Raw genomic sequence first — 22,067 nt, 5'->3', positions numbered from 1 at the left:
CGCAGAGAAGGCGGAAGAAGTAGCCCAAAACGGCGTGTTCGGTGACAGATCCCAGCGTAGACCCAGCCCAGAAAGAGACCTCCGCCCCGCGCCGCGGACCACGCCGCTCTCTGGGGGAGCGGCCGCTCCGGGAGGCAACCTGAGGAAAACGCGCGGGGTTCCCGGCAGAAAACGGCGCGGGCGAGAGCTCGCTGAGGGCAAGGGCTGCCCGGAGAGGGGCTAGCGCGCGGGCTGAGCCGGGGACTGGGGGGAACCGGGGAGGGTCCCGGGGGGAAGCCGAGGGGGTTCTGAATCCCGGGAAGCGGACGCGATCCGTGAGAGGGGCTTGATGCTGGGCCAGGGAGAAGGCGGAGGCGATTCCTGACGGGAGAACCCCGTGAGCCCGCAGAGAGGGCGAGCCGTGCGTGGGGGGTTCCCTGCGGACCCCACTCCCTTGCTGCCGTGCCCTGGCCCTTTACTCCGCTCCCGGGAAATCAGCAAAGGACTCTCCTCCCGCCCACCTTCAGGACTCGCGACTTGATTTTTCCTCAGTCCGGGGCAGTCGCTGTGGGTAGGGAGGGCTGCGCTCTCGAGGCGCACACCTGCTCCTGCTCGGGCCGCCATGACCACCGGCAGCTGCAGCTTCGAGGACCGCTGCGTGTCGGTGCTGTGCTGCAGGTTCTGCCAGCAGGTGCTCAGCTCCCGGGGAATGAAGGCCGTGCTGCTGGCCGACACCGAGATCGACCTTTTCTCCACCGACATCCCACCTACCAAGTAAGTGAGGCGCGCGGCGGGGCCTCCTCCCCGTGGAGGGCGCGGCTGGCGTCGCTGCTTACCGTATCCCTGCCCCGACCACTCCCCACCGGCTGAGGACGCCCCCGGGTATCCACGAGGGGCAGCCTGTCTGGGCAGAGCTTGTGGTTTGGCCAAAGCGGTCCGTCCTGGTGTAATCGATCATCAGTGCTCGGGGTTCAGTGATAGCCACGTGACCGCGGCGCCCTCAAGTTGGATCCCTGGGCGCGGTGCCCTTGCCCAGCCATCCCGTCACTGAATCAGGTCCCTGACCTAAACCCTGGGTCAATTCAAGCAAGATTTTCTGGGCTTTTTAGAGGAGAGGTCGTTTAAGTATTTTGGCTTTGTCCATAAAGTTTTCTCCCACAAAACAAAATCCGTTTTCCAACATGATTTGCAGTTGGTATGTTGAATCTGAACCATTGTCTATTGAATTCAATAATCTTTTTTCCAAAGAGAGAGAGAGCTTGAGATTTAAACAGCTTTTTATGCGTGGAAAAATTGAGACTTGGCCTTAAAGTAATCCCTTTCTCCTTCAAAGCCTGTTTGGGATATTATACCTTTTATTTGCATAATTGAACCCTTTTAAAATCTGGTTTCAGCCAATACCCACTTTTGAATGTAGAGTCCTTAAGAATTTGCTTTCTGTTTAATAAAACAGCCATTTTTATTTGACTCAAATATACATGTTTGTATCTCAAAAGGTACTTTTTTTAGATATAGTCAACATATCTGTGCCCCACAAGATTTTCAAGATTTAGTTCTTTATTGAAGCTTTGTTATTATAACTAAAATAATTATTCAAAATAAGAGTGAACAGCCATTCTCCAAGTCTTGGGACTCAGAGCCAGAAGAATCAGGCAGATAAGTGTAATTCATTGTAAATGAATTCTATGATAGTGATAGAAACATTAAAAGTTATAAAATATACCCAAGTAAAGCTGTGGCCTTTACCTCCTTTGAAACCTTTTCTGAATTATCTTTAGTGTAGTTATGCCTAACAGCAAGCCAACAGTTCTCATTTGTTGCAGAGTTAAATGGGTTAATAGTTCAAGTTTGTATGTGTTTAAAAAAAACTAAACAATAAATCAAAACCTACTGTTGCAAAAGTTCTATGATTTACTTCTAGTACTTTTTCCTTTTAGTACTATATACATATACAAATTTAAAATGTTAACCCATTCATTTTTGCAAAAGTTATGGTTTTAAGGCAGTCACAGAAAGGCTCAGATAAGGGAATTCTTATAGGTTAGAGCAGTTTAGAATCAGATATTTTCTATTGTCTTCTTTGAAGGAGTTATAATCAAGATGTGTATGAATCAGTGACCACAAATTAATTTTTAAACAAGGTTTGCCAGACATTTAGTGTAAGCTCAAAATATTAACTGATTCTTACAAAATATACTATAGCTCTACTTTAGAATCTCTTTCAGTACTTTGGAACTATAAAGTGTATGCTAAATCACAATTAAATGTACATTTGGTGGTAAGAATGTGGAGAAACTGGAACCCTTATGTACTATGAGAATGTACAATGATATAGCAATTTCGGAAAATAGTATGGTGGTTTCTCAAAAATATTAATGATGCAATTACTATATGATTTAGCACTTGCACATTTGGGTATATATCCAAAAGAATTCAAATCAAGATCTTTTCTTTTTTAAAAAAAGTATATATTTTAATTTTATTTGGGAGACAGAGATCTTCCATATGCTGGTCCACTCACAAAGCCTGCAACAGCCAGGACTGAGCCAGGCTGAAGCTAGGATCCCAGAACTCAATCCAGTTCTTCCCTGTGGGTTGCAGGAGCTTATGTACTTGAGCCATCACCTGTTGCCTCTCAGGGTATAAACATTAGTAGGAAGCTGGGTCCAAAGCAGAGGAGCCAGAACTTGGACCAGGCAGTCTCAAAACACCAGGCAGTGTCTCAAAGTGCGACTTAACCACTGACCAAACACCAGCCCCTGAAAACAGGATCTTGAAGAGACACTTGCACATCCATAGTCATTGCAATAGCCAAGGGGTAGGGTAGATGCAATCAAAATGCCCATTAACTGGACAAATAAATGGAAAAACAAATTGTGATGTACATATAATAGTATATTTATTCAGCTTTAAAAAGAAAATTTTGTTACACGCTACACCATGGATGCTAAGTGAAATAAACTAGTCACAGAAAGACACGTACTACATGGTTTCACTTATATGAGGTATCTACAAGAGTCAAATTCACAGAAATAGAAAGCAACATGGTGGTGACCAGGAACCTAAGGAAAGGGAAATAGAGATTTGTTTTTGAATAAGTATAGAGTTTCAGTTTTACAAGATAAAAAAGATCTGAAAAATTCATTGTAAAATAATGTGACTGCATTTAACAATTCTGAACTGTATACTTAAAAATAGTTACAATGAGGGCTGATGTTGTGGTAAAGTGGGTTAAGCCACCACTTTCAGTGACGACATCCCGTATCGGCATGCCAGTTCAAGTCCTGGCTGTTATGCTTCTAATCTGGCTCCCTGCTAATGTGCCTGGGAAGGGACCAGAAGGTGACCCGAGTACTTGGGCCCCTGCCACCCACGTGACAGATCCAGATGGAGTTCTTGGCTCCCAGCTTCAGATGTTTGCAGCCATCTGGGTAGTGAACCAGCAGATGAAAAATCTCTCTCTCTCATTCTCTCTCTCAATAAATACATTTTAAAGGAAATGATTACAATGGTAAATGTTATGTGTGTGTGTTTGCCACAATTATTGTTTTCTTGAAGCTCATTTGACTGTCTCTAATCCTTTCCATCCCCAGTGCAGTAGACTTCATTGGAAGAAGCTATTTCACCGAAATCTGCAAATGTAAACTGAAGGACATCGCATGTTTAAAATGGTAATTTGTGGCAATGTTCCAGACAGCCCTGGGTTTGGAAGATGGATGTTGGCACAAAAGCATAGAGAAAGGTTCAGTGGGCTGCAGCAGGCACTGATATAACCCATGCAATGAGCCGTTGAAAAACCATTTGTTACTTTGAGCTATTTTTTAAAGAGTCTGTGGGACTTCACATTTGTATATGATTTTGTAATTTTTCAAAGTGCACTCACAGGTATCTGCTTTAATTTTCAGAACACAACAGTGTAGTCTAGGGTGAAAAATACTTGGGCTTATAGTCGTAAAAGTGAGACTTGAGCCCAAGTTTTACCCCTCTTCATGTGATCCTCAGTAAGCTCCTTTAACTTTAAACCTCCAAACCTCTGTTTTCTTGTTTAATTTCTTCTTTATGAAATGTTTATTTATTTTTATCTACTTGCAAGGCAGAGCAAGAGAGAGAGATCTTCCATCTGCTTGTTCACTCCCCTAATGTCCACAACAACCAGGGCTAGGCCAAGCCAAAACAAGAGCCTGGAACTCCACCTGTTCTCCCATGTGGGTGGCAAGGGCCCAAGCACTTGAACTATCATCTGCTGCCTCCTAGGTCACATTAGCAGGAAGCCAGATTGGGAGCAGAGGGGCCAGGACTCAAACCAAGTAGTCCAATATGGGATGTGGGTACCCTTGGAGGCAGTGTCCCAAGGATGTGGCCACAACACAATGCCCACCCCTCCTTATTTAATTTATATCTTCTGTAGATATGTCTTCTGTATTTATGTTATAAAATTATGAAGATGAAATGAATTATAAATTACATCACATATAAGAGCTATTGTTATCTTTTCACAGGTAGATCTGTGTTACTCCTATTTTTTTTTAAAGATTTATTTATTTATTTGCAAGTCAGAGTTACGCGAAGAGAGAGAGAGAGAGAGAGAGAGAGAGAGGGCTTCCATCCTATGGTTCACTCCCCAGTTGGCCACAACGGCCGGAGCTGCTTCGATCAGGAGCCAGGAGCTTCTTCCAGGTCTCCCACGCAGATGCAGGGGCCCAAGGTCTTGAGTCATCTTCTACTGTTTTCCCAGGCCATAGCAGAGAGCTGGCTTGGAACTGGAGCAGCTGTGTCTCAAACTGGCGCCCATATGGGATGTCAGCGCCTCAGGCCAGGGTGTTAACCCACTGCGCCGTTGGCCCCACTATTCCTGTTTTTGAGAGAAGAAAATTGCGATTTTTCTCGTTTAAATAATATTTGGATTATAAATTATAATTCTTGTGATTGAAGTCAGCAAATTCTTCTTATGGGCTTATGTCTATTTGATTTCATTCATTCAAGCTATATTTATATCAAGGAACTACCATGTGCTAGGGACTAGAAACACAACAATAAACAAAATTCAATCACTGGCCTTTGGGCATCATATTCTAGTGGGAAAATAACCAATAAATAAGATATTTGAATAAATAAAGTATGTAATATGGTGGGAAGTACCCCAAAGGAAATAATAATAATATATGACAGAGAAAATAGAAATTGGGAAAGTGGATGTTAGCTATTTTAGATACTGTGGTCAGGGACATCTTCTTGTAAAGAGGTAATATTGTAGTTAAGTCTGAAAAGATGAGAAGGAGCTAGAGGAAGAATGCTCTAGGCGTGAACAAATGAAAGGGACCATGACAAGTTGCTTAACATGTCCAAAGGATCAAAGGCAGTGGGTGTTTGGCATAGTGGTTAAGACCCCACTTGGGACACCTGCATCTCCTACCGGACTGCCTAGGTGGGACTCCTGGCTCCTCCTCTGATTCCAGCTGCTGGTTAATTTGTATCCTGGGAGGGAGCCAGTGATTTTTCAAGTACTTGTGTCCCTGCCACCCACATGGGAAACCCAACTGAACTCTCAACCTTGGCCTGATCCTGCCTTGACTGTTGGCTAGCATTAGGGGTGAGCCAGCAGATGGAAGATCTCTGTCTCTCTGCCTTTCAAATAAAAATAAATGAGTAAATGGAGTAAAAGATGATGGCTGGTGTGGTTGTGACATAGTCACAGGAGAGGGGCGTGAGTAGGTTAAAGATAGAGCCAGAACCCAGATACTCACAGCAGTGTTGCGCAATAGAAATATACAAGCCACATAGGCAATTTAAAAATTTTCTAGTAGTAATAGTTTGAAAAGTAAAAAGAAAGAGGTGAAGTTAATTTTAATCATATTTTATATAACCCACTATATCCAACATATCATTTCAACATATAACCAACATAAGTTATTAGTAAAATATTTTACATTCTGTTTTTTTGTTCTTAGTCTTTGAAATTTGGTATGTGTTTTACAGCACATCTCAATTCTGGCCAGCTTCATTTCAAGTGCTCAGTAGCTACTTGTGGCTAGTGGCTATTATTTTAGACAGCACAGATCTAGACCTTTTTATAGAGGGTTTTTTACTATTATTACTATTATTTTTAATTTTTCTACAAAAGATTTATTTTTTGGAAGACAAAGCAACAGAGAGGAAGAGAGAGAGAGAGCGAGGAAGAGAGAGAGAGAGAGAGATGGCTTCCATCCACTCCACTCCCCAAATGGCTGCAGTAGCCCAGGCTGGGCCAGGCAGAAACCAGGAACCAGGAACTCTGTCCAGGTCTCCCACATGGGTGGCAGGGACCCAAGCACTCAGACCTTCATCCGTTGCCCTCACAGGCACATTAGCAGGCGGCTGGATCTGAAGCTGAGAAGTCAGCACTCCAGTGGGCACTCTGATATGGGTTGCTGGCATTGTTTGCAAGCAGAGGCTTAACCCACTGCACTACAACACCATCCCAGGGCCTTTAATTAACAGGCGAACAGAGGCCAGGCAAAATTTAAGCCATCATTTAGTCATCAGCTCTTGTAAAGAATCAAAATACTTCGTTTCCTACGAACAAGATAACCGGGTAGCAATGGGGCATACTCTTCTGGGGGTGAAGTTACAAGGAAGCTGTAGGTTGCAGTAAAGGCTGCAATGTTGATTTTACTTTCCCGTCCCCTCCTTTCCTTATGGCAGCTCTGTGTGTCTGAATCTTTTCCAGGCTCACATTGTAAGGCAAAGTGGGTTTTTCTTGGAAGTGCCAGTATTTTTTGAAGCACGATCCCAGTACCACACCAGTATAAAAATCACTGGATTCAGGGTAAAAATGTTGATTGGGGTGGCCTGCCTAAGAAATGCTAAACTTGGGGCGGGCACTGTGGCATAGAGGGTAAAGCCACCACCTGTAGTGCCAGCATCCCATGGTTCAAGTCCTGGCTGCTCTGCTTCTGATCCAGCTCTTTGCTATGGCCTGGGAAAGCAGTGGAAGATGGCCCAAGTCCTTGGGCCCCTGTACCCATGTAGGAAGACCCAGAGGAAGCTCCTGGCTCCTGGCTTCAGATCAGCACAGCTCTGGCCATTGCAGCCAATTGGGGAGTGAACCAGTGGATGGAAGACCTCTCTCTCTCTCTCTCTCTCTCTCTCTCTGCCTCTCCTTTTCTCTCTGTGTAACTCTGACTTTCAAATAAATAGATCTTTATAAAAAAAAGAAATGCTAACCTCCCCAGTTTTTTTTTTTTTAAGATTTATTTATTTATTTATCTGAAACAGCAATATAGAAAAGAGGAAGAGTCAGAGAGAGGTCTTCTATCCACTGGTTTACTTCCCATATGGCCTCAACAGCCCAGGCTGGGCCAGGCTAAAACCAGAAGCTAGGAACTCCATCCTGGTTTCCATGTGCGTGCCAGCAACCCAAGCACTTGAGCCAATCTCTTGCTGCCCTCACAGGCATGTTGGCAGGAAGCTAGATAGAAAGCAAAGTAGCTGCTACTCCAACTGTGCACTCCAAGGTGATGCTGTGATAGAAGCAGCAACTTAACCCACTGGGCCACAATGAGAATTTCTGAATTTCTGGAAGATCTTTTTTTTTTTTTTTTTTTTTTTAATTTTAATTTTTGGCCAGTGGAAAACCACTAATGGGGGTTTAACAAGAGAACAAAATAATCCGATTTATCCTCATTAGAGGGTTAGCTCCATGAGAACCAGGGCTTCATTTTATCCATTGCTGGATTCTAAGCACCCAGAACAACTCCTGGCAAATAGTAGATGCTCACTGAACATTAGTTGAGTGGGTGAAGGAACGGAGAAAGAAATGAATACAGGTTCTACTTAAAGCAGGATTTACTCTAACACTGTAATCTTCCAAGAACAGCTCTTGTTTTCATTTGGTTGCCTTTCAAGCAGGTTATAATGAGATAGTATATTTTAGGTGAGCTGGTACCTTTTATAATACTCTTTATAGGTCTCACAAAAGTGGCTGACTCCCACATCTAACAGGATTAGACCAAGTTATAATAAGAATTTTTACAACTCAAGGTAAAGACAGTTCATGTTGCTATTTTAACAAAAATACAAAAACATGGCTAATACGTTTTCTCTATGTAATATGTGACCAGTAAAAAAAAAAAAAAAAATTGTTAAGCTTGTTAAGCAGAGAGGTACTTATATTCAGCTGGATAATGCTGAAGACAGTAAAAAACTTTTTCAACTTTCTCTAGAGGCTTTATTTCTGAATTCCTTCAAAAACACTGCAACTAAAATTAGAGCATCCAGCCTGTGTTTGGTGTACAGGGACTCATGCTGTCTTCCTACTCCTCCATCTGTTGAAATAGTTATTGGCTTAGAACTAGAACATTTAAGAACCCAACTTGTCACAGTCCTGGGGATAATGTAAACTTTTACCCTCAGGTTTGAGTTTATTTAATATATTTTGTCTGTACAAAACAGCAATTTTGGGTGCTTTACAGAGCAAATCACAACTTTTCGACATCCAGAAGCTAACCTGTGGAGGCAGAACAAATAAAATATTACTAGCAAAGAAATGTGAGACTGTTAGTATTATTTCACTTCATGGAAAGACTATTTTCCCATTAGATGGCAGAGTGGCAGCCAATATCAGAGTAACTCTTATCCCAGCAATGGAGGTGGTTTGCAGTAAATGAGGTCTAAATTATATGGTCTGTTTACCTGAGTACATAAAAATGCTTATATGCCCAGGCATCACATGGCATCTCATAATGTTTACTGTCTTTCTCAGTGGAAACATTGTAGGCTATCATGTGATTGTTCCATGTAGTTCCTGCCTCCTTTCCTGCAACAACGGACACTTCTGGATGTTTCACAGCCAAGCCGTCTATGATATTAACAGACTGGACTCCACAGGTAAGAACGATTGACTTACACATTCAAAGACGTTTCTCTATCAATACCTGAGTGAAAATCCCAAGAGATCATTTCAGGATTCCTCCAAGGCCTTTTTAACTAGATTGGATCAGCCAGAGTGAAACTTTAATCCATTTTCCTGAAACGTTCACTAATGAAAAACAAATTTCATGGCCATTTCTATGTTCATCATTGTATTTAAAAGGCCTCAAACTTTGTTGGAATTTTGATTTTTGAAATTAATATCTTAATAGCCTTAAATTGTTACCTTGATACATATTCTGACCCCAGAGAAGTCTCAGGGCTACAGAGACACAAGAAGAGCTCCTGTCTACCAGTTTACTCCCCAGTGCCCACAACAGCCAGAGCAGGGCCTGGGCCACAACCAGGGGCCAGGAACTCAATCCAGTTCTGCCATGAGGGTGGCAAGAACCCAATCACTTGAGCCATGACTACTGCCTCCCAGGGTCTACAATGTGCAAAGCAGGAATAAGGAACCAGAGCCTAAAACTGAACCCAGATACTCCACTGCAGGGCGAGGATGTCTTAACTACCATGTTAAATAGAGATTCAGTTTGATAGTGAAGTATTCATGGATGTGTATGTGTGTGTAAGAAAGGGAGGGAGAAGAGGATGGAATAATGGAGGTTGGGAGGGAGGTCCAGGTAACCTCTCTATTTGGTGGTACTTTATGATAAAAATAGATATTTTGATGCCTATATTAATAAATTATGCTAGAATTTTGGTCAAGGGAAGTATTTTAAAAAATATACTCATCATTTTGATAAGAAAATATACTTGGCAAGTTTTTGGCCAAGTGGTTAAGATGCCATTTGGGGTGCCTGCATTCCATATCAGTATACCTGAGTTCAAGTCCCAGCTTCATTTCCAATTCCAGCTTCCTGCTAATGCACCCCATGAGAGGCAGCACGTGATGGCTCAAGTATTTGGGTCCCTGACACCCACATAGAAGATTCAGACAGAATTCTTGGCCCAGCCCTCCTTATTTTGGGCATTTGGGGAATGAAACAACAGATGGAAGATCCTTTCTGTCTGTTTCTGTGTCTCCTTCTGTCCCTCTACCTTTCAAATAAATAAATAAGTTTCAAAACAAAATACACTCTCAATTCTTGAAGAGTATTTACATAATACTTCCTATATAGACTGGAGCCTTCTGTTTTGTTATAGGACACATGTTCCCAATGCCTAATATCTATTTACATAACAGACCAAGTTCACTTTAAGGAACTTGACAGTCTAAGTTGGCATTTATACCAGGTTTTAAATCTATGTTTTAGTCTTCTTTGGAACTTAAAATATATTCTTTTTAAAAAATATGACTCGCCTTCACACACCAAAAGATCATGAATTGCAAACTTGGTTGTCAGTTCTTTAAACCCTCCAATTATTTTTGGATTTTTATAGACCATGATTCTTTTTTATAATCACCTGAGATTCAACTGTGGCTCTCAATCCATCATTTGGGGGTCTTAATTTAAGACCAGTATATCAAGAGGCCCATTTTCAAACAAGAACTTAAGATGAATTTCCCCAAGTGGGATACAGGTTTCCTAATTTAGCTCTCTAGTTTTATATTTGTGTTGCTCATGGATACATTAAAGAAAGTTTCTGCTTTGATACTATTTTTCCTGCTTCATAGGATTCAAAACACAGGGTGGAGATTTTTCAGTTTTGATTTACTTTTTAATATTGGTCAATTTTTCAAAGATGAAAGCCCAGCGCTGTTCCGTTCACACTGAATCTAATCCATGAGAAACAGATGCATCGCAGGACTTCCTTCCTCCCTTCTTAACAGAGAAAGGGAGGTGCTGCTTCTGTCAGATCCAATCTCTTAGTTTATTTTTCCTCCTTTGAACCAATTGTACGGAGCTGCTCCGTGGCTTTGAGCATCAGCTCCAAGAATGCTGAACTCCTCTGGGTAGCCCTCTGTAGTGTGACTTAAAGCAAGACTTTCTAGATGCTTGCTATAAAAGAGGCTTTCTCATGATATCACAACTGTCCTTGAATCACCTGGGTCTGTGGTACCCAAGGAATGCACACATACTTGGTAGGATTCTGGGGTGGTTTCAGACCCCAGGGTGGTCTGTGTGCCAGTCTGGCCTTCATATACCAACCTGATTTCATAGAACTTTCCTGAGGAGGCTGAGAGAACCTCAGCTCAGAGTCCCAGAATTGGCAAATACTCTCAAAAGCAAAATAGCTTCAGCTCTCCCCTTGCCTTTATGCATTCTCATTTTCATTTTATATAACATAATACTGTATAGAAATAAAAGTAAATGCACTAAATTTATGCATAGCAACATAATCCTCAAAAACAGAATGAGTGAAAAAAGCAAGTTAGACAAAAATATGTAGTTTAATACCCTTCTATAAAAATTTAAATACTCCAAACAATAATATATATTTGCATACATTTGTGGTAAAGTAGTAAAACCATCTAGAGAGTACTGGTACTGGTAGAAATTAGATTCAAACCAAATCCCCAAACTCTGGTTTGCTCCATTCCATCATGTAGCTGGAGTGAGTTTCCACAGCTGCTGAGTCCTCCTTGTGCCCACACAAGTGGACAGCTTGAGTTTTGCTTTTCATGTTGAATTTCATTGGCTCCCCTAGAGTTCAATTTTTTTCAATGTGTTGCTTTTAAGTTAAAATACAGTATGTGCCCAGAATAAACCATCTCATTATCTTCTACCATATGTTTGGTCTTGTGCTATATAAGGGTACTTTGAAAAGTTCATAGAAAATGGAATTAAAAGATAAGTTTATTTTGGTACAAAAAAAAATTTTAAATCTACTTTCTTGAGTATGCCGCTACTGGATTCTTCATAAGAAATCTCAATCCTTTCTCAATGAGATTGTAGATTATTATTTTGCTTATTGTATTAATTGCTGTGACCTGGTATTATTAAAGTTTACAGTTTCGGCTTGGAACCCTTTAGGTTGAAGCCCACCTATATCAGAGAAATGGCACCAGCCACGTCTTTCCTTCTTGAAGGATCAGGAAACTTATTCAGGACTTTCCCTATCCCTGCCAAAGAGGCACTTAATCTGAATGAATCTTGTGAGTTCTCCATCCTTAAAGGTCATTAAAGTAGATTAGAATATCATCAGTGTAGAGTGATTCTGGCATAACGTGGAAGGAGGCAGGGTTTGAGTAAATGGACTGCTGAGATGCCTTAAGTTCTCAGATTCTGGAATTTAAGTCCTCACTTAAAAAGGCTGAAAGAATGTTCATGTCCTAGATGGATCACTTAGATAATTTTGTTTTCAGTAAATACAGTGGATGTACTTTTTGCTATACTGTTCTCTGCTAATACTATTGCTTATATTAGAATGTTAACATATAACATTTCACATGTCATGTTCTGGACTGCAACAGTGGTAACTTTTATGACTTCTTGTTTTCAGGTGTAAACGCCCTGCTTTGGGGAAACTTGCCAGAGATAGAAGAGAGTACCGATGAAGATGTGTTAGATATCTCAGCTGAGGAGTGCATTAGATGAATGGAATTAGGATATGTGATATTCTCATACTAACTGTTTACTATTTAAGATATATTAATGAGTCAACCTTAAAATTATTATTAAGGATTTGCCAGTGATTTCTTGGAAAACAAAAATTTATTTATTTGCTATCCCAAATTAGTTACCTCAGTTGAATTTCTGCCAATAGGATTTTCTTTTCTTCTACGTGTGCTTCTTCCTCGCCCTCTGCGTCCTGAAGGTATATTAAATTCAGATAGGAAGAGATTCTGTACAAGTCACAGCTGCTTCCCCATCTGGAGGAGCTTTTCTTACAGCTTGACTCCAGGTACCATCACATTGCTGAATAAAGGGTATTAGCGCCCACCTGGGTATCAACCACGCGTGTATGAAGCTCACCTGAGCATCACCAGGCCATTGGAAGCATGTGGCACGGTGGCATACTGTGAGCTTGGGACGCTCACGTTCCATCTCCAGTGTCTGGACTGAATCCCAGCTCCTCCTCTTCCAATCCAGCTTTCTGCTAATGTGCACACCAGGAATCATCAGACAATGGCTCAAGTATCTGGGTTCCTGCAGCCCATGTGGGAAAAACGGACTGGGTTCCAGGCTCCTGGCTTCTGTCTGGCCCAGCTCGGCCCTGGCTGTTGTCGACATGTGAGGAATGAACCAGCGATTGGAAGATCACTCTCCATCTCCCTGTCTGTCTCTCTGCTTCTCAGATAAAAACTGAAAATAAGTAAACTAAAAATTAAAAAAAAAAAATAGGCAGCTAGGTTTCTATGGGTACTGGTGACCAAATGTTATATTGGGGATAACTGCTTTAAGATGGAGTAAGACTTTGTGACAATCAGCAAACAGGAGAAATTAAAAATTTTAAATACAGTTTGTGGAAGAATCCCCTTGGATCCTCAACATGACATTAGATACATGAGTTTATCAGAGAATTATCAGCAGATACTGTTTGCCAATGTTATTTATTTACATTCTTATAAAGCCATTTTTATATTATTTTATGAACACCAGATAAACCAACCCTCTGTCTTTAAGTTATCCCATTCTCTAGGGCTTTCTCTGTAAATAGCAAATTTTAGATGAATAGCCTCAATATAACCCTCAAATAGGAAGAAAAATTTTAAAAGTGGTTTGCTTAAGTCATTGTACCTTATAGAGTTTGAGTTTCTCTTGATTTTGTGTTGTTTGGTGTTTGTTTGTTTGTTTGTTTGTTTGTTTTAAGACGCATTCAGAGCCACTCAGGAACAGGAAACTGGAATAGTGTTGTATTCTGGTGTCCTGTGAAAGGCACAATGTATCTCTTTTAGGTAGGATCTCAGTTGTATACATGTTGTCAATACTAAAGCAGACTGAGTTACTGTTTTGTAAATAAAGTTTGTTCTAAAAATGATCGTCCCTTCCTTTAATCTTTACATACAATACACAGTATAAGGGCCAATGCTTATTGAGTGCTTAATGTGCCAGACACCACAATTCTAAGTGCTTTGCACATTTAAGTCACCTAAGAGGTAGACACTGTTATTATTCGTTTTTTTTAACCGATAAGATAGTTGAGACACAGAGGTTAAGCAACTTGTAGAAGGGTCACATAACCGGTTAGAGGTATGGCCTGGTTCAAACGCAGGCAGACAGAATGACTCCAGGACTCCCACTCCTAATCTGTATGCTGTACCCTTTGAGCACCTCCAGACGTGAATCAGTTATGATCTTAGTTAGTCAAGACACGCGCTGGTTACCTACATGGTTATGTACCCCGGGTGAGGGCAGAAGTCATTGATTTGAACGTTAAACCAGCTCATGCTGGTCCTAGGGAAGAAGTGACCTTAGGCATCATTTGTTGTAATGATGCCTACACAAAAGGTGCTTCAGGAAATGCTGTTACTGGCATGTGGAAAACCTTTCCAACAGTTTTCCAAAGGAATGGGTGTGGAACAATTTGGCTTGGGATTTTTTTTTCTTTTAATCTCATTTAAATTTCTTCTGGAACAAGGTGGGCAATAATAGATACATGGTGGGGAGGAAATGAGTTGATTCTGCATTATACACTTCTTCAGTTAAACTTGTTCCATTAGAGAAGAAAAGTGTAACCGTAGAGAATGCAACAAGTTTAAAATTCAAGAGTTCATCTGGTTTCTGTTCAGCGCAAGCCTTCAAAGGCCATGGTTGAGTGAGGGGCTCTTTGAAGAACAAAAGCAAGGCAGAGGGGCACTGATTGACGCAAGCCCCAGTGGGATTGCACTCCAGCTGGAGAATATTCCCAAGTGCTCACCTACCTCTGGCTGACTGCATCACAGAAAAGCTAATTTTAAGTAGAAAATGAGTTAATAAGGTTTTATCTAGAGAAATATATTCATGACACCTTTTTTTAATAAAAGTAAATTGCATACATTCTGTTAAGACCAAAAGTGGGGCCCAGCATTGTGGTGTAGTAAAGCTGCTGCTTGCTGCACTGGCATCCCATATGGGCACTGGTTGGAGTCCTGACTGCTCCACTTCCAACCCGGCTCCCTGTTAATGTGCCTGGGAAACCAGTGGAGGATGGCCCAAGTGCTTGGGCCCCTCCCAACTATGTGGGAGACTCAGGAGAAGCTCTGGGCTCTTTGGCTTCGGACTAGTCCAACTCCAGCCATTGCGGCCATTTGGGGAGTGAACCAGTAGATGGAAGATCTCTCTCTCTCTCCCCTTCTATCGCTCTGTAATTCTGCCTTTCAGGTAAATAAATAATTTTTTTTAAGTATCATGTGTGTGGATTTAACATACATTTTCAGGTCCCAGTGTATTGTGGGGAGCAACTCGGACTAGACTAAGTTACTGGAATTAAGACTTATTCTATGCATCTGCTCTCCCACAATATGGCACTGAGAAGGGAGAAACAGCTTCTACACAGCTGCCTCCAGTTCAACCAATAAACTGTAGGACCTGCTCCTGATTGGAGGAGAGCAGTGTACTCGGCGTGTGGGTAGCAGAGTTGGGATTGGTGGAAGAGGACTATAAAGGAGGAGAGAGACAACATGCACCAGGAACATCTAAGGGGAACATCTATCTAAGAGGAACACCTGTGCAGCCCCCGAGAGAGCCGGCCGGCGGTGTGCCGCTCCCCTGCGGAAGTGGGGAAAGTGGCAGGGGGAACCGCCCTTCCACGGAGGTGGAAGGGATGGCAGCCAACCCGGGAAGAACCAGCAGCACACCCGGGGAGGGCCGAGCAGACAAAAGAACAGCGCAGGGTCCTGTGTCGTTCCTCCACGAAGACGGGGAGCGACATGTGTAATTCCTAGGCCTAGAAAAATCTATGTATGTTTTGGTCCTCTTAATTTTAGGATATATTCAATAAGCCCATATTATTCTGTAGTGTGGCAAGAATTGCACAGTGACATGCTCACACTTGCTTTCAGGGAATATGCAGTGAGTTAGAGGTTAGAAGCCCATGAGTGCATCTCATTTACTAGGTCAAGTAATTTAACAAAAGCTGAATTGCTTTGACTCCCTAGATGAAAGAACCTTCATTCTGAGTAGTTGGAAAGAGTGGGAGGTGAGAAAGCTATCCAGAAGAAATGACACTTAAGGCATTATACTTGTTTTTTCCTTGAAGCACAATTAGGAGTCTACCAGCTGGTGTAAGAGTTTTGGGCAAAGAGAGAGAGAATAGTGTTAACAAATGAGAGATTAAAAGTATCTTCCACGGGGTGGGCTGCAGATGAAGCTCTTACTTCCTGCTCCTCCGCTTCCAATCCAGCTCCCTGCTAATGCACCTGGGAAGGCAGCAGACAAGAATCCAAGCACTCAAGTCCTTGCTACCCATGTGAAAGACAGGGATGGAGTTCCAAGCTGCTGGTCTCAGCCTGGCCCAGCTCCAGCTGTTGCAGGCATTTAAGGAGTCAAACAGTGAGTGGAAGATCCCCCTCCCTGCTCTGCCTTTTAAAAAAATAAATCTTTAAAGGTATCTTTCATCTTTCTTTGGGAAATTACAAGCAACCTCCCATGCCTTCCAAGATATGGAACAAGAATTAACTAGAACATGAAGCTAACAAGAAAGGTTAGTTTCACAACATGAAGCATATTCTATGCTTTTATAAGTTTAGACTTGATCTGGTAGTGATGTGCTGTCATTCAAGATTTATGCAAGAGAATAAAACAATCGGATTTAGTATGATAGCTCTGATGGTAAATTATAATACAGTTTAGTTTTCACAACGTCCTTTCTTTGATGCACTTAACAACTTGACCATGGAAATTACATTTATTGCCTTTAAGAACCCATGTAGTCCTTTAAATCCTCCTGAGTTTCATGGAAGCCCTGGTCTGCAGTGGGTACGGCCTTTGTTCCTCCCTTCCATCTCGCCATTCCTGAAGTTCAAGGAGGGGGCAGTGACTCATCAGCTTGCCCACCATGGTTCTCTCTGCGACTTTATCTTTTTCCTCAAGCCAGTTTCTCAACTTCAGACTCGGGCTCTTGCTGAGGCATCTTGGGTGGGGCCTAATCTGAAAGCCATAATATTTCACTCTGCGGCTCAGAAAACCAGATCCTTAAATATTAGTAATTAGGGAGATGACTGTGTGAAGAACTGCTCTTTTGACCCATGAATCACACATGGTTGATTAAGAATAATCTCGATTGCTTTCCTTCACTGAAGAGGAAGTCACCATAATGTGTAGACCGTGATACAGGAAGCAACAGACTTATCAGAAGGAAACTAGAGTGGGGGAGGGGGGGAGGGAGAGACGTAGATCAAATTATCTTTCTTCAGTGGGGAATTACTCGGTGGAGGCTTTTCCTATTTTAACATTCATGCTTATAAAAGGAAATCATTTCCTTTTCTGCCCTTTTTTTTTTTTAGCCTAAACCATAGCTTCTTTCTTGCCTGGTATTGAGTATATGCCAAATCTACCCTAAACTGCACAGATGGAAAAAATTAGTCTATGTCTGTGCTACCTCTGGGGTTGAATATTTTTAGTTACTTAAATCTTGAGCTGAAGATTTTTTTTCTTCCAACACTCTCAAAGAATCATTTTATTGTCATCCAAAGAACAAACTGCTTAAGATAAAAATTAACAGCATCATGCTTTTTGTTTGTCACTATAATTAATTGTGAACTTTCACATACACTTTAATTCAATTTTCAGAATAATCTTGGAAGCTATCATCCCCATTAAGAAAGAACCTCCAGCCGGCGTAGCGGTTCACTGGGCTAATCCTCCGCCTGCAGCGCCGGTATCCCTGGTTCCTAGTCCCGGTTGGGGCACCGGATTCTGTCCCAATTGCTCTTCTTCCAGTCCAGCTCTCTGCTGTGGCCCAGGAAGGCAGTGGAGGATGGCCCAGGTCCTTGGGCCCTGCACCTGCATGGGAGACCAGGAGGAGGCACCTGGCTCCTGGCTTTGGATTGGCCATTTGGGGAGTGAACCAATGGAATGAAGACCTTTCTCTCTGTCTCTCTCTCTCACTGTCTAACTCTGCCTGTCAAGAAAAAAGAAAGAAAGAAGGAAGAAAGGAAGAAGGAACCTCTTAGTCCCAACAGCCAAAGAGTTAGAAAGATCTAAACGTGAAACTGAATCTTCTCAAATTAGCTTAGGGTTCTCCTACCTCCCAAAATGACTCTAAACTGAGGCCTGTTTTTACCTCATTAGCTATAAAACTCAGGACAAATTTCTTTTGACTTTTGACCTCAAAGTACGGTTTAAATTGATCCATTCAACAAATATTTATTGAGTGCTTACTGTAAGCAAAATAGATGCAGGGAGACAGAACTAAAGAAGACACAGTCCCTACTGTCTGCTGACGGGTAGGGAAGAAAGTGGAGTAGCTCTTATTGAGGGTTTGCTGTGTGTCAGGCATTGTTCTAAGTGTGTTACATGCAACCCCAGACAGACAGATCTTATTAGCTTCCTTGCCATACAGGCTAGGAAACAGACACATACAGGCTAAAGACCTTGCACACACAGCCTGTAAATGACAGCACTACAGATTTGGAGAGGCCAGAATTAATTCATTTAATAACTATGCTTCCTTTTTATATTGCAGTGAGGTTGTCTACCATTCAGATAAAGTCAAGTTTTCCATTAGCAATCTTCCTATATACGTATTTCCCTATTACACCTTAGTTGATTTTTGTTTTAAATTAGGTGAAAGCTGTGCAAAACTATATTTTTTAAAAAAGATTTATTTAGTCATTTATTTGAAAGGCAGTGTTAGAGAGGGAGAGACAGTAAGAGAGCGAGTGAGTGAGAGATCTTCATATGGGATGCTGGCACTGCAGGTGGCAGCTTAACCCGCTGTACCACAATGCCGACCCCTGTGTAAAACTCTTAATTTCCAGCTTTGCTGTACTTCAAACTGAAAACAATCTTTTTTAACCAGTTTCAGGTTTTTATCCTGCACGAACCAAAATTTTACACAAGAGTAAATACTTATTCTTTAAGCTATTTGCGCATCAAAAATATTTCGTAATGAAAAGTGGTTGAAATAACCACCTTTTGCAAATTGCTCTAGTCTCAGCCTGCCTTGCAAGCTTTACTTAAAATCTACATATATGGAATGCCAGAAACCTTGCCTTAAATGAGCACTACTTTCAAAGAAGACTATATATTTGTTATGAGGAAAGCAAAAACAAGGATCAAGCCCATAGTCAAATTATGCATTTTGAGACTTACAAGAACGGGTTGACATGTAGCTACCCATTAACTGCATCTACTCGGTTGACGCTTACCCACTAAAACGCATCTCTCCACCGCCACTCTTCAACGCACGTCCCCTGGAAAGAGGCCCACAGTAAAAGCAGGCATATGGGAGTGATTCATTTGGGGAAAGTTGTACCCGGAATATCAAAACAGTGTGCTTTCAGTCTCCATATCCTTGCCATAATTCTTCCACCCGGAGGAGCCACCTGCTATTATGGCTGTGACACCTGAAAAGCTTTTTGTATATTGCAGGAGATTGCTCACGTGTGGGTGGATTTTCAGGCTGTTCAGTGGTATTTTTAAAAATGGTTCTTTGGGGGGAATATTCTCAGAGACTGGAACATTGCCTTGTCTTATCAAAATTGCTCTGTAGCCTTGTTCACGAATACCTTAAAACACTGAGCTCCAGATGGAATTCCGTAGAAGACACACTGAGCTAATTTCCTCTGTGTGACATTACCCAGAGAAACCAAGCTGTCAGGAGCCTGAAGAGTAAGCTCTCAAAGCAAGACCGTGGCCAAAGCTTGGGAAGCGGGGATAATTACAGTGCCTTCCCTTCAAGAGCTTCGTCCCACTCTCCCAAACTCATCTTTAAATGAAAGTTTATTACAAAACAAGTGAACAAGCAGACCCAGCTTGTTTGATTTGAGTTGGCTGACCAGTGATAGTGAAGATGGCAAGAAGTAGGCTGAAAAATGTCTTAGATCCTACATCTTTCTTGACACTTCACTGTGCGTTTATAAGGGAGGATGCTAAAGACACAGGGTTTTAGCATATAGAATGTCAAGCTCTGGGCAACAGGAGACAATCACTTCCAAGTTCTATCTTCCCTTCATCAAATTTCAGTTCCATCATTTCACAAATATTTAATGGACAGCTCTCATGTGTGGGCACTAGTTTAGGTGCTACACGGTGAATAAAACAGTAAAAAGAAGAAAGCCCTTGCTTTTGTGCTGGTCTGAAGCACATAAGCTTTTTTAAAAAGCTAAAATTTGCATTTCCCAGACTCCCTTGCAGCTAAGGGTTCAGGTCTAATTTTCTTTTTATGAGCTATATGCACAGGCATAAGCCTTGATTTCAGAAGTAATTTAAGTGTGAACAAGTTAGTGATGGCTAATCTAAAATGCTAATCTAAAATGACTCAGTGGTAGGGTTCTGGACAAAACATCTTTTAGTGGCTTCCTGTTGCACGGATCCTGACTAAGGTGATATGTTTCTGAAAGGGACTGGTTGATGGCTTCTTGGTCTGGTCCTCAGATTCTAAATTATGACAAACAGTTCCACTTATAGCCAGTTCTGCAGTATTAACTCTGGGGTTCGTTCCTGGAGGCCACCCCTAGAGCTTTCCCTCCAGTCCTCTATTGGTTTCATGTTGGTAAACATGGGGAGTCCTTGGAGGCACCTGGTAACATCATACAGTCTAGGCTCCTGGTCCATCAGCTCTGATTCAGATCTAATACAGAGGCCTGGCAATCTGAGTTGTCAGCAAGGCAGCTTATTTCAAAGCAGGCATTTGCATGTATCCTCTAAAAAAGCACTGATATAGATAGCCATCATCTATCAAAAGCATGTATCGGTCCTTAAGTTCCCGAATGCTGCTTTTATTTATTAATTTATTATTTATTTATTTTGAGAATCAGAGCTATAGAGAGAAAGAAAGAAAGAAAGAGAGAGAGAGAGAGAAAGAAAGAAAGAAAGAAAGATCTTCCATCTACTGGTTCACTCTCCAGATGGCCACAATGGCCAGTGCTGGGCCACGCTGAAGCCAGGAGCTTCATCCGGGTCTCCCATATGGGTGGCAGGAACCCAGAGACTTGGAACTTGTTCCACTCCCTTTTTCAGGGCACTAGCAGGGAGGTGGATGGGAAGTGGAGCAGCCGGTGCTCACATGGGATGCCGGCATCCACGGTGGCGGCTTTTCCCGCTGCACCACAGCACTGGCTCCAGGGTGCTGCTTTTCTTTCTCCCCACTTCCTTTCATCCACCAGACATGAAAGACTTCTGTAAGACACTGAGGTGGAAGCTGGGCCTTTTCTTTCTCCTGACTGCCTTCTACATGGTGGGAGAGTTACCTGCAAACTCCTGCTGGAAAAAGGAGTGAGGATCCAGGTCTAAAAACAGTGTCTGCTCTCCGAAAGAGCTGTCTTCTTCAAACCCCCAGAGTGATGTCGGATGGTAACAACTGATGAAACAAAACCCAGAGCCAAGCCAACACTTCTTTGTCCCTGAGTTAGCAGCAGCGCGAGCTCCTTCCGCATGGCAGGGAGTGACCAGCAGTCACACTCCCTCCAGTGTTTCACCGAGGATTTGAGAGATGAGACGAAAAGCAAGTGCGTAGCAGCTTGCAACAGATTTTACTTTTCTATCAGAATTGATGCTGATTAGGGCCTCAGCGACTGAAAAACTGCCATCACTGGTGCAAGAGTGAATTCTTATTTACAGAGAACCTGTGTTTCTCAAAAAATACACATGTGAAGCTGTTTTCACTCCCACCTAGTCTGGGGCTGTAGACCAAATGGTGATGGTGGTAAAATTATACAGACATATTCTCCCCTTCTACAGTTCGGCGGCTGCAAGGCAGCCTGAAGCTGCAGGAGTCATGTGCTGCAATGACTGCATTGATTAAGTGCCAATTACTCCTGGACACATTTCAAAGGCCTCTGCTGCACAGCTCAAACTTTCTGGTATTAGACAGAGCCCTGCAATCCGAGGCCGTAGCTTGGTTGGGATCTCTAGCAATTACTTGTGTCATGTGCTTTAATCAGTATTATGCTCGCCATTATAAAAAGTCTCCACGCCCACTTGGAAGCATTACTCAGACTCTGTCCCCTCAGCCCCCAGCCCGGCTCACATGAACCTGAGCTTCTGACCCACAGATGACTAGGTCACTGCGGTGACTCATCCTCAGTGGCATGGGGCAGCCTTCCCAGTAGAACCGGATCCTTCACCAACAAGGTGCCTGTCTGGAGGGATGATGCACCCTATAGGCCAAGCCAGAGCTCCAGATACTTGTCTTGGGGTCACCACTGTGGT

The 22,067-nt window shown here is 42.3% G+C and overlaps 1 protein-coding gene across 2 annotated transcripts; it reads left to right on the top strand.

The window, feature by feature from the left end:
- The first annotated feature begins 6 nt into the window (after positions 1–6).
- Positions 7–13,749, top strand: FAM72A (family with sequence similarity 72 member A). Of its 2 annotated transcripts, XM_002717552.5 has the most exons (4): positions 7–753; positions 3,573–3,650; positions 8,720–8,844; positions 12,274–13,749. In XM_002717552.5, exons 1-4 carry the CDS (start codon positions 602–604, stop codon positions 12,366–12,368), a joined length of 450 nt encoding a protein of 149 aa, XP_002717598.1. In that variant the 5' UTR covers positions 7–601; the 3' UTR covers positions 12,369–13,749. The 2 variants fall into 2 exon arrangements, with proteins under 2 accessions (XP_002717598.1, XP_051677226.1); XM_051821266.2 differs by lacking the exon at positions 8,720–8,844 and having other exon boundaries at positions 465–753; positions 12,274–12,452.
- The last annotated feature ends 8,318 nt before the right edge of the window (positions 13,750–22,067 follow it).

The sequence above is a fragment of the Oryctolagus cuniculus genome, chromosome 13 (assembly GCF_964237555.1).
Source record: "Oryctolagus cuniculus chromosome 13, mOryCun1.1, whole genome shotgun sequence".
In the NCBI taxonomy this organism is placed as follows: Eukaryota; Metazoa; Chordata; class Mammalia; order Lagomorpha; family Leporidae; genus Oryctolagus; species Oryctolagus cuniculus.
The sequence above is the reverse complement of the archived record's forward strand: the minus strand, read 5'-3'. Positions and strand labels throughout refer to the sequence as shown.

What these genes read in the sequence shown, in the direction of transcription:
- FAM72A (XM_002717552.5), top strand. Translation starts at nt 602, where the DNA reads ATGACCACCGGCAGCTGCAGCTTCGAGGACCGCTGCGTGTCGGTGCTG. An exon ending in GACATCGCATGTTTAAAATG is followed by an intron (nt 3,651 to 8,719) that starts GTAATTTGTGGC and finishes TGTCTTTCTCAG; the next exon opens with TGGAAACATTGTAGGCTATC. An exon ending in TAACAGACTGGACTCCACAG is followed by an intron (nt 8,845 to 12,273) that starts GTAAGAACGATT and finishes TCTTGTTTTCAG; the next exon opens with GTGTAAACGCCCTGCTTTGG.